This window comes from Pleurodeles waltl, chromosome 3_1 (genome assembly GCF_031143425.1).
Source record: "Pleurodeles waltl isolate 20211129_DDA chromosome 3_1, aPleWal1.hap1.20221129, whole genome shotgun sequence".
NCBI lineage: Eukaryota > Metazoa > Chordata > Amphibia > Caudata > Salamandridae > Pleurodeles > Pleurodeles waltl.
Window position 1 is genome coordinate 280,202,219 of NC_090440.1, and position 18,624 is coordinate 280,220,842.

At 43.3% G+C, this 18,624-nt stretch overlaps 1 protein-coding gene across 1 annotated transcript in view; it reads right to left on the bottom strand.

Annotated features, from left to right (window-relative positions):
* Nucleotides 1–240: 240 nt before the first annotated feature.
* Nucleotides 241–18,624, bottom strand: part of MCEE (methylmalonyl-CoA epimerase) — a 104,945-nt gene continuing 86,561 nt past the window's right edge. Inside the window, exon 3 of the mRNA XM_069222391.1 lies at nt 241–924. Within this exon, the coding sequence (XP_069078492.1) occupies nt 772–924 (153 nt within the window). The 3' untranslated portion in view covers nt 241–771. The remainder of the gene's footprint in view (nt 925–18,624) is intronic.

The following is an 18,624-nucleotide window of genomic DNA, read 5'->3' on the forward strand; positions in this document are numbered from 1 at the left end:
GCTCTGAAATAAGAGCCAGAGGAAGCAGTGACCTAGAAATTGTAATTCGAATTGTTGCTATACTAACGAGGGTTTCTGTAGCAACAGTGTTAAATGTGGGCAACAGAGGGTAGTTCGACAGCCAATCGTGCCTTTCTCGTCTTTATCTGAAAACATAATATTAAACCCGATGGATGCTCTCACTGGACATCTCGGCGGCCAAAACGAATTGCCCCAAATAATCATACTATGGAAACAATATAACGTGAAAACGTACATTTTATTTTTCACACGTTTCCTGAACTGACAATCCTAACTGTACGTCTGAAGGTACAGATATTTATTCACAAAGAACGACAAACAAGTGTACAATAAAGGGACAAAGTGCTAATTTGAAGTTATGCAGCCGGGCTTGCAAAACTGTACACATGATAAAAAGCTGCAGGAAGTATGTATAGCAGAGGAAAATGATGATGCTCAACACTGCAATCATATTCCTGCATACCAACAGGTAATATTCAGATTTTTTTATTCAATACTTTTGCTTCTAATTAAAGGGAGAAGCGGTGCTGGGAAGACTGTGGTGTTAAACAGAATGTGCCAATTATGAGATTCCCAATGTTGATTAGAGGTTTTACTCAGAATAACAAGTGGGTGCGTGAGAGAGTGAGAGCCTTCATGAAAATGGGAAATCTCTCTTAATCCCCTCTCCCAGCGGACAAAAAAAGAATAAATAGGTTCACAGTAGCCGGAGGAGCAGGAAGCACTTCTCGCCCCCACCTTATGAGCACCTCACGCCTCCTCGAACTCCACAAGGACTCCGTGACAGTCCTTAGGGTGTAAAAATATCACAGGTTTCCCATGCGCGCCTATTTTTGGCTCCTCGCTCAGTATCCGGATATTCCTTTCCTTCAGAGCTGCGACTGCTGCTTTTATATCATCAACCTAAATAATGGACGACAAAAGGACATCTGCGTTATTAACCTTCCTGACAGAACATTTAACGCGTGATATAATGCCAGTAAAGTCCGCACAGCAACATCAATGGGGCTTTACAATTAGAAAAGTTATTTCACCTGTTTACTACAGCTGCTACATTGCCATGTTATGTCTGGCCTAGAAGCGGCTTTAGATATATTAAACATGCATACAGTGGCTTTCGTCAGGCCGCTTCATCCAAAGGTCTAAGAGTGATTGAAAGTCTGCTTCCGCCCACCACACCATACAGCATTGGTCACTGGGTCAGCTCACTTCATGCGTTGGCTGCGTTTGAGTGATGGCATACACCCTGGCCACTAGTCCACAGCCAACTGAAAAAGAGCGCAGTTCAGTACTACGGCTGTTATGGGGAGGCTGCTGGGCCACTCCTTTTCTCTTTATATTTGTTGCTTTTTTTGTGTGTTATTACATGTTGGCAAACAAGAAATACATACAAATATTAAGTGCTTGTCAAGGTTCCATCTAATAGCATTGTAATGTCTTTTTTTGGCTTCCTTCCACGCACTTCTGCAGAAATGTAACCATTACACAAGCAACTCAGTATATTTTGCACCCAGCGTTGCCTTTCACGATAACATAGCACTCTGTATTGGAGTAATTCTTCTGTATGTTGCACTCTGACACAAATCTTACTATAGCGCATGCTAATGATCAGTGTATTAACTACAATGAATGTGTTGGCCATGTGCTATGGGGATCAGTAAGTATTACTTCCTATCTATGCATCCGTACTTCCTGAGCACGTCATCCTGGGAATCCTTTATTCATTAATGCAGGTGCTTGTGCTGAGGAGCTTTAGAGCTTCCCAGTTTTACTTTAAGTTCTAAGTGGTGAATCAAGTAAACATGAAATACATCAAATAATTTGAACTTGTGACCTCGTCTTCACCACTGCATTTAACATTGAGGTAGAAGACTCTCGAACTTCCAGGTGAATTTGTCAGCAGCAGGACGCTCTGTGATACCTTTGGAGTGCCTCCTGTGCAAGCATGTATGTCAGTATGTCACACTCCACTTCATCAGGGGGTTACAGATTTGTACAACACAAAATGGATGCAGGGGGTGTAGTTGGAGCAATCAACGAGTAAGTCATGCTCACTGTGCAAGTCTCTTTCAAGAAACAAAAGACATCTTGGTTTTTAGGATGACACCGTCACAAACACTGTCACCATTGTGTTGTATTAGTATTTGGGAGAGATGCAGGTTGGGTCTTTAAATGCTTTCCTCTGGTTCTCTTGGTTGGTGTCAAACAGCAGTTACTGAAAAGGGGTTTGTTGTGCGTTATACCTTGAAGATTCGAAAAAAAACTGTTAACATTTAAACAATCACAGATTCTAAACTGGCATGAGCCCATGACTTGCTTGTTGCTGTGCAGTCAACCATCCCACCCTCATACATATCCTGGAGTTTCACTGACAATTAGTCCCACAGGGTTCTATATTGTCTACTGCCGTTTTCAACCTTCGCATGAACCTGCTTGGTGCCCTACAAATAGGTAACAGCATCGCGATTCACCAACATGCTGATGATACACAACTCCACTTGAAGGTCTCTTCTGCTTCAGATATACAACACAGAGAGCACTGATGTCGAGGGCCTACCAGAAGCTTAACCTACCCAAGACCAAATTCTTATTGTTTGCTCAAAACAACTAAGAAAACACATCACATGCCTGGCTCAATGATAGGATTCTTGGCAGCTTCAAACCCAAACTATCACCGAAAGACAAGTAACTTGGACACCAGCCTCACTCTCAAGAAACAAGCTGCAATTTTCTTTTTCTTTTTTAAATAGGCCTGGTACCAGCTCTCTTCTGAGAAAAGTCAAATCATTTCTTCCACAAAACACCTTTAGAACTCCTGTTAAAGCTCTTGTATTCTCACATCTTGGTAGCAGTAATGCCCTACCCCTACTCCACAGGCTGCCAGATTCACAAAGGGACCCTTTAAGGGCATTCGACTAGGCTTCAGTATGTCTCATCCAGTGCTGGAAGAAATATGATCACATCACCCCAATCCTGATGGAGCTCTACTGGCTCCCATTGCGACATCCACCATCTTCAAAACCAGCTGCCTTATTTACAAAGCCATCATGATCAGCACCCTTGCCTGTCTTGCAGAGAAGCTCACTCTGTTAGTTCTTGGTACACCCACTACCAGGGCTCCATTTGGCTGCAGACTAAGAATTGCAAAAAATGTAAAAAACTAACAAGCCCTTCTCAACTATACACCCAGGATCTGGACTAAGATCCCCACTATCAGTTAGGACTGCTGCAACGCTGCTCTAATTTATGAACTAGTTGAAGACTCACCTCTTTAAACCTTGAGTGCCCGGGATTTAACGGTTACGTCCTCGGCAGCACCGCTCAGGTGTTAAGGATGTAACTGTTATGTCCTACAACCGCTCCTCGGGGGAAGCACTATCGCTTCCCCAGAGGGCCCCCCACACCCTCCCCTGGGCAGGGATGGAAGGGGAATCGCTTCCTCTTCTTACCCCCCGCCTGTGGACGTCAGATAACGTCAGCATGCAATCGCGTGCTGACCTCATCAGAGGTCACCCCCATCGTACTGGAAGCTCAGCTTTTCCTTTCCTTTAATGTCTTTCTGAGCATTTCTGCAGCCCGATCGCTGCTGCAGAAATGCCCACTAGTCACCAGGGAGTTTGTTTACCTTAGGTAAACAAAGAAAGGGAGCGACCCCTTGGGCAAGGGTCGCTCCACAAGGGGGAATTTTATAATAAGGCCATTTCTGACCCCGAAGGGGGGCAGAAACCTCTAGGCACCAGGGATCTTTTTTTTTTTTTAATGGGTGGGGAGCGACTCTCATGGGGGGCAAATTTATTCTGTTTGCACCACAATTTCATGCAATCGGAGAAACCCCTTAGGCAAGGGTCGCTTCCCTGGGGGGCAAATTTATTTTAGGCTATTTCTGCCCCTCCTTGGGGGCGGATCAGCCTATTTCAATTAGGCTGATCTGCCCCCAAAGGTGGCAGAAACCACTAGGCACCAGGGATTTTTTTTTTAAACATTTTTATTTACAGATGGGGAGTGACCCCTTAGGCAAGGGTCGCTCTCCTGGGGAATTTTTTTATCTTAGGCCATTTCTGCCCACCTTGGAGTCAGATCAGCCTATTTTTCTTAGACCAATCTGTCGCCAACAGATACCAGGGATTTTTTGTTTACACGGCAATTTCACCTTAATCAAGGGTCGCTCCCCAGGGGGGAGGAGGAATTTATTTTAGGCCATTTCTGCCCCCCTTTGGGGCAGATGGGCCTATTTTAATTAGGGCGGTTTGCCCCCCAATGGGGGCAGAAACAACTAGGCACCAGGGATAAAAAAAAAAAAAATTACAGATGGGGAGCGACTCCGTAGGCAAGGGTCACTCCCCCGGTGGGCACATTTATTTTAGGCCACTTTTGTTCCCCATGGGGGCAGATCGGCCTACTTCTATTTGGCGGATCTGCTCCTAGGGGGTGTGGCGGGGCAGAAACCATTTAGGCACTAGGGATTGGGGTGTGGGGGTGGGGTGTGTGTATGTTTTGTTGGGGGGGCAGCACCTTGGGTTAGGGTCGCTCCCCATGGGGGCACAATATTTACAACTGATTTCAAATTTAATTTTAATCAGAATTAAAATTTTAAAATATTTCTCGAACCATTCTCACTGAGACAGGCTCCCCAAGACCTGTTCTCTGTCCCTGAAATTTGCTTTGATCTAGTTTTTTGCATTGCTATAGTTAAATTAGAGTAAACTAAAGGGCATTTTGTAATATTTAGTGACATTACATTAAAAGTATGAATTAACCTATTATATGATTTTCTAAAAAAAAATTCACAGTAATAAAGCTGGTGGTAAACAAATCACTGATGACGAAATCGTTAAAATAAAACCCAAACAACAACATTTATGGTGGTGTTTTAATTTCTACATTTTTTGGGTTATGACCAGCAACGCCAAACGTACTTCTACAGAACTTAAACTTCTACAAGTAATTGAGCATAAAAATTAATATATACATATTTATATACGTATCAAATGTCAGAACCCATTTACGTTATTAAAGCTGCAGTCGATAGTTTCCATTAGGGTAATCTTCATCTAGTCCTCTAATCTATGGACTTAAATCACAAACAGTTCTGCTGCCTAAACAGCAAGGAATGGATGAATATCATTAGTGTATGCAGACAGGAAGTAGAAATTCAATGTGCACGACTTCTGATTTTACTTTGCAAACACCATTTTCTGATAGTCCAGTTGGTTTAATTTAAGCAAAGACAATTCAACAAAAGAAAGAGCTTAAGTCCTATCAATACACCAATTAGTAAAAGTAAACCCTACAACTGAAAACTTATTGTCACCCTTTTTCCATTAACAATGTGCAACATGCTTTTTGTGGTGAGGTCATCTGACATTTCTAAAACGTACTGTAATTTCCCAATCCATATTTTCACTTTTTCTCCTTCATTTTTTTCCCTCGCTTCTATTCCTCCACACTCACCTCCTGTACCCACTTTATCTCTGCCTTCCTTTTCGTCTCATTTGTAGTGTTTTCTTTACTCTCCCTAATATTACTACCTGAATTCTCTTCTCTTAAATTATTTGCCACTTATACTTCCACGTATCACTGCAACCTCTCAAAACCTTCAAACTATACCTACTGTCTATTTTCCCGCAGATCCCCACCTCTTGCCTGTCCATCTTTTCCCACCTCCGTCTTCCATTAGATTCCACTCTGTTTTCTTACTCCCATGCATTTTCACTGTTCTTCTTACTCTTTTCATTTTGCATTCTATTTCATTATTTCTAGTTGTGACCCCACTCTTCCTGTAACCTTTCACTTCTTGGCCCTGCTCTCATTTCCCAATTTCTGTCCTTTCCCTCACCCTTCTTCTGACACCTACTGGGCAGTCTCCTACTTTCCCACTCAGACCCATGTTTTTGTCTTGTAGAGTATTATGGAGCAGAAGACAGCAGAAAAGGGTAAGACCTCGCCCGTGCAGATTAGGTGGATGACCAGCAATCCATTATCATCAACACTTAAGTGGTGGAGAACTGGGAGATGCTCCCCATGCCAGACAGTGGTGGTGTGGGGGAAGTTAACATTTTGAAACCGTATAGCCAGCGGACTAGAGCTGACAGGTGATGACGGTGTCCCTTTAATCAACCACTGCCCCAAATGGAGCAACAGATTTCTTGCTGTGTCCATGTGGATAGCGGAAACATCTCCCATCACACAAGAATCGAGTAGAATGCATCCAAGTACAGCGGCATAGTGTGTCAGCACTGCCCATGGATTGAGCTACTATGTCCACAAAACCCATCCCATACAAGATCTATTTTCAAGCATCCTAAACACTACTGACCAGATCAGAAAAGGATTTTCATATTTTTAAAAATACTGTTAAGGTTCAGTTTCACTAGTTTCTAGAGGGAGTGGACACAAAGGCCTGGAAGGTGCTGGCATTCACAGTGTGAAAGGCGTGGCTGGCAGAATGTTTTTTGTCCATAAAGCCCTGTCTCTTGGACTCTCAAATCTGAGGGCCCCAATCAAAGGGATTTGGATCCAACTTAGCAGAGGAAGGTTTGAAAGTAAAGTCTCCAGAGAGGTATGTGATGACCAGCACTTCACGTTGCTAGTGGTGACTTAAAAGGGAAGGTTGGTTGGGTAAACACAAAAGGTAGCCAAATAACCCTTTACATTAGCCAATTCCAGGCCCTGCTGGGAATAAACCGAGAAAAGTGGAGAACAGAAATGAGAAACAGATGTTTTAAGACCTTCCGACTAGCACCACTAAATTTCTGGTCACAAGGTACATGCTGAGTTGTTCAGTGATTTATCTGTGGACTGTCAAGCCCAAAATAGCTTCTCCCAGACAGCAAGAACATGCCTCACCACCTGTTCTACCTTTAATGAAGGGCAGAACAGGCTGTGAGGCAGAGGAAGGTTGCAGGAGCTCCATCAAAATGTGAAAATTGGCATCAGTGGTGGATAGGTTTAATTACAGATTCTGCTGCTGTTCAAATCACCGAAGTGAATGAAGAGACTTCCTCTGAAGAAGTCCCAGTATGCTAGGGAATATTGCCTTTTGGACATTTACTCAGAACACCTGCATTTTCTAAGTTGAAGAAAAGGACCATTTCTGTGTTGTAAAAAGGAAAAAGGTTATCTGCCTTCAAATCATCTTCCTTTTTTCAGCCAGAACTTTTATCGGCCATGACAAGAGCATCAGAGTTGGATCCAAAGAGTTCCTTCATATGAGCAAATCTCTGGGCCGGAGGGAGAAGTTGTACAAAGATTCATCATCAGAACAGGTCCAAACCTTTTCTTTAACTACTTGGATAACGTCAGCTGACTTCCAGGGTTTCCAAGGCAGAGCTAAGCAAGTCAGATGTGCCTTTGAAGATACTGGCTTTGTCAGAAGCAACTTCAAATCTGGAGCGTGGAGAAATGCAGATGCAGATGACGGGGTCGGAGCCACTGGCAAAGCAGGAGAGGGTTCAGCTATGGAGAGTAGCCACCACAGGGTAACTGAGCCACCCTGAATATATCCAGCATGATCTTTCGAAGCACCTTTACGTTGATGTCTGATGATGGAATTGAGAATTATGGGTTCAGTTTTTTAAATGTCAGAATCAGCTTCAATACAAGACAGATCACAGAAGCAGTATCATTTCCTTGAGAAAGAAAGAGGATTTCTCCTTTCTCTAGGTTCTTCCTCTAGCCTTTTTTTCTGCTTTTTGTGGGAAGCTCTTGTGGGTGATCATTTCCATTCGAGTAACTTCCCAGAAGGGGTTGGTGATTGCTTCAGTGTTGCTCTCGGATTGTCTTGGTGTGCTTTTATGAACAGAAGCTGCAGTCCAAGGCCTTGTGTTCTGATGTAGGACACCACATGCAAATGTTATATAGGTCCAACAAACATATCTTCTTGTGACATCTGCTAAAGCATTAAAATCTCAAAGTCATAGGATGCATTTTTCTTAGACACTGTCTAAAGCTAAAGGATTTAGTTGGGCAAGTACTGAGAAGAGTTCTGGACCTGCATTCATAAGATTTGGATAAACAACGACTAATACTAGCATACAGACTGGAGCCTTATATTTTCTGATCTCCAGCTGGGGTGCCAAAGTCATAACTGAGGCCGCCTGTGGTCATCTGGCAGCGTTGGAGAGCTTTTGCTGGGAAAAAAAAAGTTTTTTAATACATTCTAGTGCCTATTTGTTATTCATAATGTGAGGAATCTGCTCGAAGACTAACTCATCTGAACAGAAAGTTTTCTTCAAGAACTACAAAGTCAATATCTGTTGTCAAGGAGAAAATCACATTCTTTCATGTTATGTTTGTCAAAGCCTGATTATTTTGCAATACTGTGGAATAAAACAGCAACAGAAATATGCAAAGCCCCCCAGTACTGGATTACTTTGCCAGTACACAGAATGGGTCTGTCTTTGATGGCCTCAAAATTATTTGGTTCCATAGATACCTCTTAATGGCACAGAACATAACACAAAAAGCTTGTGCTGGATGAAAGAAAACATAAAGATGAAGTTATTTTAATAATTAATTTACAAGTACATTATGATAAGAATACATATGTGGATGCACTCAGAGGTCATCTGGATGTACTGCTGAAAACAAAGCAAACCTTTTGGGGGAACCCAAGTTTATTTTTGTTTTGGAATGAGGCTGGAGTGTAACAAAGATCAAAGAGAATTCCGAGTATCCATGTTTGGTTTTGAATATAGTCTTCCAATCTTCCTGGCAGCATATTAGTTAGTCCAGTCCAGTTTAGTAAACAATACACTGCCCTTCACTACAGGCCTGATATCAGAAGAGGGTGCTTGGTCTTCATTGTGGTACTGTAGATTTTTTCTAGTAATCAATACTAAGGGGGTCATTACAACCCTGGCGGTTTGGCGATTGCACCGCCAACAGGCCGGGGCTGGCGGTTTCCTGCCACATTTGCCCCGGCGGTGATAATCCACCAGGGCAGCGCTGCCCAGGTGATTACGAGTCCCCAACCGCCAGCCTTTTCCTGGTGGTTTGAACCTCCAGGAAAAGGCTGGAGGTACGGGGAGTCACGGGGCCCCTTGGGGTCCCTGCACTGCCCATGCCACTGGCATGGGCTATGCAGGCCCCCTGACAGGGCCCCACAAAGCGCAGCGGGTGCAACGGCCCGTCACACGGCTGCAACACCGCTGGCTGCATTGGCGGCCGCCCGGCGGTCAGTTCTCAGCCGCCCGCCAAGGTCATAATGAGGGCCTAAGTCTAATGTCACCTTCTTTTCAATAAACAAGAGTGCTGCCCAAGCAAGTGAATTTAATGGCTGTATACTATCCTTTGAAGACTTATGGTTACCGACTACTTTCAAAGTATACTGTCTTTCAAAAATAAAGAAATTGGTCTGTTCAAGGAGATAATTAAAAGTCTGGTGGAATACAATGATTCAACTTCGATGAGACAAAATATGTCTTCATATGCAACACACAGAATGAATAGCATAATAATAGCATAATTGCCATACTAAAAGGACAGTTATTAGAGGCCACAGCAGTAGAAGTGGCATATCCCAAGGAGATTGATGTGTTCTGCATAGAAATTACAGAAATACAGAATTTCAGATTCAGTCAGCAAGTTTGAGGATTCTGCTGTCCCTGTCCCCAAGATGACTGTGAAATTGGGTCACTAATCACTTCGAAACCTAGATATTCCTGGATGCTGTGGTTTCTTGTGTAATGGCTTCAGAGTTCAAGGAGTACCCATTAAAAGAATAAATATGATCTGTTTTCTTTTTTTAATACCTCAGAATTTAATGAATCTGTGCAAATCCCTCACCCGTGTAGCCCCTGAATTCAACTGGGCTTCCACCTTTAACTATCATGTGGTTCTTACCAATACAAGAGGATTGTATAAATAGGTATGCACAGGAGTCAACAGTGAATAAAAAGATACTAGTGTCTGGCCCAGGACTATACAATTTGTTCTACTTACAAGCTTGTTTGTTTCCCAAACATGCTTTAAAGAAAGTACATCCATTGTTATTTTGCTTAACAATGCATGTTTAATTTATCATTTCTAATCACATTCATGGGATGAATCAACAAATGTAAAGTATTCAAATGATATGCTGTTTGGACTAGCCCAAGAACTTGCACCCACATGCAAACAAATACACCTAACTGAAATGTAAGTATTTTACTATCACTTCTATAGAATGGGTAATCTGAAGAAGTCTCTGGACATCAGCATGCTGGAGCATCTATCTTATGGAAATCATCTGGTAAGGGAGGCTGTCATCTGGTAAAGGAGACAATAATATGGTTTGTAAGGGCTAGGATGATGTGCCTTCCAAGTGTAGAAGATGTCAGACAAGTTTTTGATGCAAGGCAATGTATGTGTTATTTTAGAAGTGGTGATGAGGATGTGAGGTATCACAGAGAATTTGAAAAAGCCTAGAGTTTGGGCATGGATTTGCTGGGAAGACAACGGGTCAAGAGGATTCAACTGTATCACAAAAACCATGAATCCAATTAATCAAATCAGCACACCCCTATTTCTCTGTACTATATACAGCAGTATTGTAGTGTAAAGGAAATAAAGAACCAAGACAAAAAGGCTTAAGAACGGAACCACGAAGCCTATCACACAGCTAGAACAAGGTGGGTCCCACAGGCCCTTGTTGCTTGTATGTGCTTTGCTACCTCCAGTAGGAACGAACCAGAAGGAGTGAAGAGTGCAAGCTCCAATGGCTATGAGAGGGTCTAGTACTATCTTCAAGCCACTTCAGTGCCTGAGAAAAAGTGTGCATGAAACAGGTTATTGCACCTGTGATGCTATCTGCTGCCCTTCATTACCCATTCTTGAAAGAGCTAAACCCTCCCCACACACCCATATGTGCAATACCTATATGGTGAAGTTTATAATGCAGTTTGTGGGAAAATAAGACCAGGTAAACTGTGGACAGCTGGTCTCTTCCCTTGATCTGAGCACAGCATCCACCAATGTCTAAGAAGGATAAGTTGTCTGAAGCAGATGTGCCATTCCCGATTGGAGAAGAAAATTGAAGGGTCACTCTACATAGAATTAGTGAGTATGTCTATACACAAGAAAATAAGGTAGGAGAACTAGATGAAAAGATACATTTCATATGGGTTGATAAGTGTCTTGTGAGAAGTAGACCATTGGTAAGATGAATACAATGACAGAGCATTCAGAGGCCTACCGCAGACTTCTTTTAATTCAGGAAACAGCGGGTAAAAGACAACACTGAGGAGGCGTCCATTGAGGTAATGGATGGTGTCTCAAGGAGTGAAAAGGTCTCCCAAAGGCTTCTCAAGAAACATTTAATGGCAACCTGATGTTGGGACTGTAATGTCCCCTGCATGGATATACCAGTGGGTGTACACGTGCCATGAGTACTTGACTGCATATGAACCTGGTATTCTGACTTTTTATTTTGGCAGTGGTGTGGTGCTTATTTATTGTAAGTGCAGAGGCCCAGACCTCTCCCTGACTATGCATGGTTCATGACCTGTCCTGTGACCACGAAGGGCCACCACATGTGTCTTCATAGTTGACAGTGGACTAGTATCCCTGTCCTTGGTGTCAGAATAAAGTAGAAATGGATACCTACCGTGTTTTGAGAATGTTTAATTGACAAGATTTTTCTATCTATGTCAGTGAGAAAGTGCGTTCCACTGACCCTCTTGTGTAAAGTTCCGCTATTGTGGGAAACCCAGATCATTGCAATGACAATCTGTGTACAAGTTAAGGGCATGTACAGTGATCCTGTGACTTAAGTTGTGGTAGCAGTGGGGGTGAGAGACAGAAAAGGTGTTTGTGTGTGTGCAGGCTCATGTGTGTGTCTGAGAACTGATGTGAATGGGATCCACTTTAGATGCCTATGATTGTAACATGACACAAGAGGGAGCATGAGGATAGCCTTCCCAGGCAGTTGACATGCATTGACTGCATTACTGTGGTGGGAGGGAGGAGATCCTGACAATTACGTGAGGAAGACTGAGACAGGGCCAATTTAGAAATTGAGGACTTTGTTGCTCAGGGGCTTTTGATTAGTTCTTTCCAAGCACTGATTTCTTGTAGGGGGGACCGGTGGGACGGCAGTTTCCACTGTTCATGGAGATGAAGTATCTAGGTCAGGCCTGCCCTATTACCTGTCTCTGATTACTGCCTCAGAAAGCCTTATGACAGCTAGGTATAGGAAGGTCAAAGCTCACTCTGTCCATGTTGTGGGTGCTACTGCTTGAATCCAGCCCTAGTACTATCTGCTACGAGAACCACAACTTTACACAAAAGCTCTCTTGGAGAACAGCCAGGGAAGAACACTTGAAAGAAAACCAACTCAAACCTTTTCTGATGCTTAAGAGAGTGGTTCCACATCCACAAATGTGCGTAAAAGCGATGTATGTACCTATCCAGGATGTTTCAGCCCCAAGTTCTTCTTGACCAAGGAAGAGTTCTGCAGAGTACTTGAAAAAACTGCTGAGTAACTACGGCAAGTGTCTTCTTGGCAGACAGTCTACCACATCACCTGAAGTCAGCACTTTCTGCTGGTCTGCCTGATAAGCCTAGAAGCCTGCCTGCTGAAAGAGGGAAGGAGTATGCCTGGACCTGCAGGAAAAGAGAGCATCAAGGAGGAGAGGCCCATGTTTTTTCTCGGAGAGGGAAACCTCACAGAAAACTGATGACCTAAGAAATTGTGCCACAGAAGCCCTGGTTGTGGAATGTTCTCCACAACCTCTCTTAACAGTTCCTGGAGTGAGCAGTGTATGTTTATGCCAGATGTGCATTACCCAGCAGCCGGCTATAGATTTGATCATCTGGTGCTGCTGCTGACCAAGAGTGAAGGACTGCATCACTGGAAAGCAGAGAGAATTATCTACCTGGGTGCCGTTCTTGACAAAGATCACCACCAGAAGATTTGGCCTAGAACCAGCAACTACCCTCACTGAACTACACTCACAGACTACAAGACCTGCCACGGCTCAGCCAGGCACTGCCATAAAAACCTGCCTCTTCTGATGTTGTTTACAGCTGCATGTGCTACACATTCGGATTGCCAAAAGCGTTCTTGAAGTTAAACATGTGGGTCATAGAGTGATACACCGTATATGACCTAGAAAGTATTCTTGTGCTGGTAAAGAATGATAAACTGTTAACCTTAGCTGCCTACTGGAACCAGTGAGAACGTGTGAGTTAACTGCAACAGAATCTAAACCTGACTCGACCTATAAAAGAGTATGGACGGTAACAGCGAGAATTTTGGCACTAGCAGAAAAAAAAGAGTATGACTACTAGAAAAGGAAAAGGTTGCAGGGCCTCTCTACAAAATGCAGAATTTTGCAACCATGACGGCCATATTCATTGAACTGTACAGTTTTGAGGTTTGCTGTGAGGTTAAAATTACTTTCTTTTCCATAAAGACAAGAACCCTGGCTAAGCAATACCTTGTTATGTTTGTTGGTTGACTAAAGTTCTGAGTTCTTGATCATCCTCTGCTTCCTCCCTGAGAAGCCAGTGACTGCTTGCCCTTGCTACAGTTTCAGAGTCATAACAGCATAGGCCCCAGGACACCAGTGGCAAACAACTCAACCAACACAGTTAGACCACACAAGTCCATATGCTCCGTCGCCCTGGAAAGGGGTCCGACAAGATCCAAATAGTAGTTCCACTTAAATGAAAGGGAAAACTGGATTCTGTAAACTAAAAGACTGGTAGAGTTGAAAAAAAGATCAAGCGACTGAGCACAACATTATGCTTAAAAATGTATTAAATAAAGGTGTTTCCATGGTATAAGAGGAGCCCAACCTTCTACCTGTTGCAGCTGGAAGCTAGGATTCGAAGACTGCATAATATACAAAGAGTAACCACAGTGCATGCTCTAGGCATGCCAGCAAAAGTAGCAGGAGACTGTCTGAGAGGAAATGTTTAAGACTTTCTCACAAAATAATGTTTCAGACTTGAGGTTCATTGCTTCAGCTATGCTACGAGTTTTCAGAGGTCTCATGAGAAGTTGGAGGATGGGACTTGATAGAGACGAGAAACTCGTAGTCGCATTAAAAGGGACAGACAAAAGAAAAAAGGATGCTGAAAGTTGGGGCTCTGGGAAATAATTATTCAGAGGGGAAATAAAGCTCCTTTTTGTTCATGAGCCCTGAGTGTGAGGAAATAGTTACAGGCAAAAAGAAAGATGGAGTAGAAGAAGGGGCGGCCCCTACGATATGGCGGAGGAGCGTCGACCCACTGCTGAAAGGCAGCAGAAAACTAAAATGATAATACACATATTTTATTGTCCTTTTATTTTTCCACTTAGCCACTGCTAGTCTGTCGAGTCTAGGGTGGGGAGGGCCAGCATCCTCTGTGCCATCGGGGGGAGGACGAGGAGGAGTTGGTGCACTCAAAGTGCACAGGTCAGTTTGGCTGGCGTCAAAATGAGCGAAACGTCTGGATTGGGCGGAGAGGGGAGCATGCAGAGAAGAACCTAGGCGGCTGGAGCAGAGGAACACGAAGGAAAAGCAGGTAAGTATTTTTTTTTTTTAATCACCAACTCCACTGCCCCAACAAGCCTGTCTGGCAGCAGTAGAAGTGTTTGTCCAGACATCTATGTGCATGTCTGAAAACCACTGAAACTACCATGATGGGAAGTTCTAATTTTTTACTAAAGGCGAATTAGGTAAAGGCATTCCTCAGGAAGTTAAAAGAAATTGCTACGAAACGCTATCAAGCACACAGGTATCTGATTAAAATTACAGTTTATCACACATTTATACAACAAAGTGTTGAATGTTTGGTGTTCTTTTCTACTTCGTTTGTTGTGGATTTCTGACACTAATGGGTCGTTTACCAAGCGAATTTGGTGGGCTTGCCTCCGCCAGTTTGCAACAACATAACAGTGAATTTTTTAGGTGACTTTCGATGACAGACAGATAAATTCTCATGATATGAATATCATAGGTTTATGTCAACGAGACATTAGTATAATTACATTTAAGGTTTGTTTCAGCTAAAAGTACGTACATAAGGTCTAAACCTCAATCTATGAAAGAGATTGCAAAGGCATTCTGAGGTTGCAAACTGTGCAAGTCACAAAAGCACAGGGTCTGCAACTGCAAAATTGATTTTTGCTATGCACTAGCCCCATTTTGCAAGTTAGAAAAGCAGTGTTCAGACAATTTCAGTTTGTTTTCAAAATGACCTTTCAACTAAGGTTTCTGAGGGAAGTTCTATTAACTTTCTATAACTATGTTTTAACAAAACAAAGACTTTATTGATTTATTGTTAAAGAAAACAGAGAACATCAAAAGAACACCCCATATAACATAACACTTCTTTATATACACTGCATACTCATAGGCAAATTATTAACAGTCATCCACCAAGATTTAAAAACATCAGATCTCGTTGCAGATAAACAATCACGAACTGTGCAGTCTTCAGTGGATTCTGGGCACAGGTTGTAAATTTATACCATTTCCCATACTCCTGGAATGTTCTGTGCATAGCTCGTGGTAATGCGCAGGAGGCTTTCGGGGCAGCCTTTTGCAGACGGCCACACCAATTAATTCAATTCGATTGGATAAAATTCCCTTGCACATAAACTTTAGTTGTGCTGAGTGCGAGGTGGGCAGTGGCTTTGGCTGAAGGACTTATCACCTCACATTAGGCTCGGTACTGACTCCAACTAGCCCCTTTGAAAACAGTGGTAAACAGAATCTGATTTAAGGCCAGGCTTGTGGTTTCTGGGGGCATAAGTGTGTGCAGGAAAGATCAAGCCTGAATGTACCTGATCAAGTCATTGCCCCCATAACAAACAGTGGGATGTGAGCACAGGGCTTGGCCAGATTGCTTGCGTCCCAGCTTATAAGACTACAGGAGAGGCAGCCCAAATGGCCTCGAGTAGAACCGGACCCAAGATGTGACCTCCAACAACACCCTACACCAGTGGTTCTTAACCTGTGATCCAGGGACTGCGGAGGGTCCACAACACCTACTCTAGGGGTCTGCGACTGCTCTGAAAATTAAATATTAATAGATTAATAAAGTGTATATAAATAAAGAAAACACATTGTAAACGGATTTTTTTTTAATGTTCAGTAAACGTGAAGGAATTTGAAACTGTTCTGTGTCCTCAGATTGATTCATTAAAGCAGTGCAAGTGAATCAAACAAAACATAGTAAGGATAGTCTAAATGGGTAGTCAATTAAATTAATTTAGAAAAGCTCTACCCTTTCCATTTAAATGTTGATTTCTTTTCTATTTGTTAATTAAATAAAAGAACTTTTTTTTAAGAATGTGTTTCAGCATTTTTGTGTATTGTTTCGAGGGTCAAATAATCTAATTTGTATAGGATGTGGTCCCAGGATTCCAATAATGAATAAGTGGAGGTCCGCAGATTACAGTAATAGTTGAATGGGGGTCCACAGAAGTCAAAAAGTTAAGAGCCACTGCCATACACTCATCCCCATTCATGGATGTAACCTAATTGTTGTTTGACTTCGGTTATATGCAGCAGAATATGGGCACTAGATTGGGCTTCAAACATGCCATTCACCCATTCCCGGAACTCTAAAAAAACACACCAAATGGCCTTAAAGCCATATGCAACAGGACTTGAATTCAGCATCCTTGACACAGCTTCACACCTCCAAAATCTATTATGCACAACGTTTGGCTGAACAAAGTTTGTTCTGTCCCTGGGCTTGTACAAAGTGGTAGTTGAGCACATGATGTGGCTGCGCACAGAACGATCTGGCTCTACACCCATGTACAGAAAGATGATAATGGACGTTGTAGCCTCTGGCCACACTCATGGCCATGCACAGCCAACTGTGGTTAGTAGTCAACACTGAGAACCCTTCAGTTCATCTTTTAATTTACTTACTTTAAATCAGTGGATTTTTAATGATTCCCACAGATATAAGACAATGTCTCCACGGTTATAAGAATCCGTGGTGGGAGCACAGGTCTGTGAGATTCACAGATCCCCAGTTGGATTTACAAGAAACCCCCGCTAGAACTAGCAGTTTGCAAAGAAGGGCAGAGACTGTGAAGATCTCCCAGTGATGATAACCGTGGTGATGCGTGCAGTTACTACTTTATTCTCCCATCTCAAAAGCAGACATTAGCATTCAACTGACAGCAATATCTGGATGTGTTTCACAAGTTCTATTGATTCATGCCAAAACTTACCAATATATCTATTCTCTAATCTCCCAAACTCTCTGCCTGCTTGACTGCTTGCATCTCCTACATTCGGCTAATTCTGGTTGTAGGAGGCTGACCTGGCTTATAGTGGGGACGATGGTACTTACACCTTGTGCCAGGTCCAGTTATCCCTTATTGATAGATTAGTAGTGTTCTAGCAGCTTAGGCTGATAGAGGTAGCTATAGCAGAGCAGCTTAGGCTGAACTAGGAGACATGCAAAGCTCCTACTATACCACTTATATCATATAGCACTATATCATAAGAAACACAATACTCAGAGTTACTAAAAATAAAGGTACTTTATTTTAGTGACAATATGCCAAAAGTATCTCAGAGGATATACTCCCTTAGGAGGTAAGTAAAATACACAAAATATACACACAAACCACAATCAGGCAAGTAAACAGTTAGAAAAGTAGTGCAAACACTGTAAAATGCAATAGGACACAATAGGCCTAGGGGCAACACAAACCATATACTCTAAAAGTGGAATGCGAACCACAAATGGATCCCAGGCCTAGTGCAGTGTGTAGAGGATCACTGGGAGTGTGAGAAAACACTAGGGGTGTCCAGGATACCCCACCCCAAGACCCTGAAAAGTAGGAGTAAGGTTACCCTACTACCCCAGAAAGACAGTAAAGTCGAGATAGGGGATTCTGCAAAGGCAACAACTGACTGCAAGGCACTGAAGACGGATTCCTGGACCGGAGGACCTGCAAAGGTAGGGGACCAAGTCCAAGAGTCACGCAAGTGTCTGGAGGGGCAGGAGCCCACTAAACCCCGGATGAAGGTGCAAAAGGGCTGCCTCCAGGTGGAAGAACCTGAAGATTCAGCAACAACGGAAGGTGCCAGGAACTTCTCCTTTGGTCAGAAGATGTCCCACGGCATGCTGGAGGATGCAGAGTTGTTTTCACGCAGAAAGACCGCAAACAAGCCTTGCTAGCTGCAAGAGTCACGGTTGAAGATAACGGGTGCTGCCCGGGCCCAGGAAGGACCAGGAGGTCGCCCTTGGGGGAGGTGACAGAGGGGGTGCTCAGCAACAGAGAGAGCCCACTATAAAGCAGGCAGCACCCGCAGAAGCACTTGAACAGGCATTAAAGAAATCTGAGCACAGCGGACGTCTCAACACAACAAAAGAGGGTCCCACGAAGTCTGTGATCAACTCAGCGAGTTGAGCAATGCAGGACGGAGTGCTGGGGACCTGACCTGTGCACGAAGGAATCCTTGCAGAAGTGGACAGAAGCCCTAGCAGCTGCAGATCATGCAGTATACAGGGTTACTGTCTGGCGTGGGGAGGCAAGGACTTACCACCACCAAATCTGGACAAAAGGACCACTGGACTGTCGGGGTCACTTGGATCCAGCTCCTGTGTTCCAGGGACCACGCTCGTGAAGATGAGAGGGGACCAAGAGGACCGGTGAAGCAG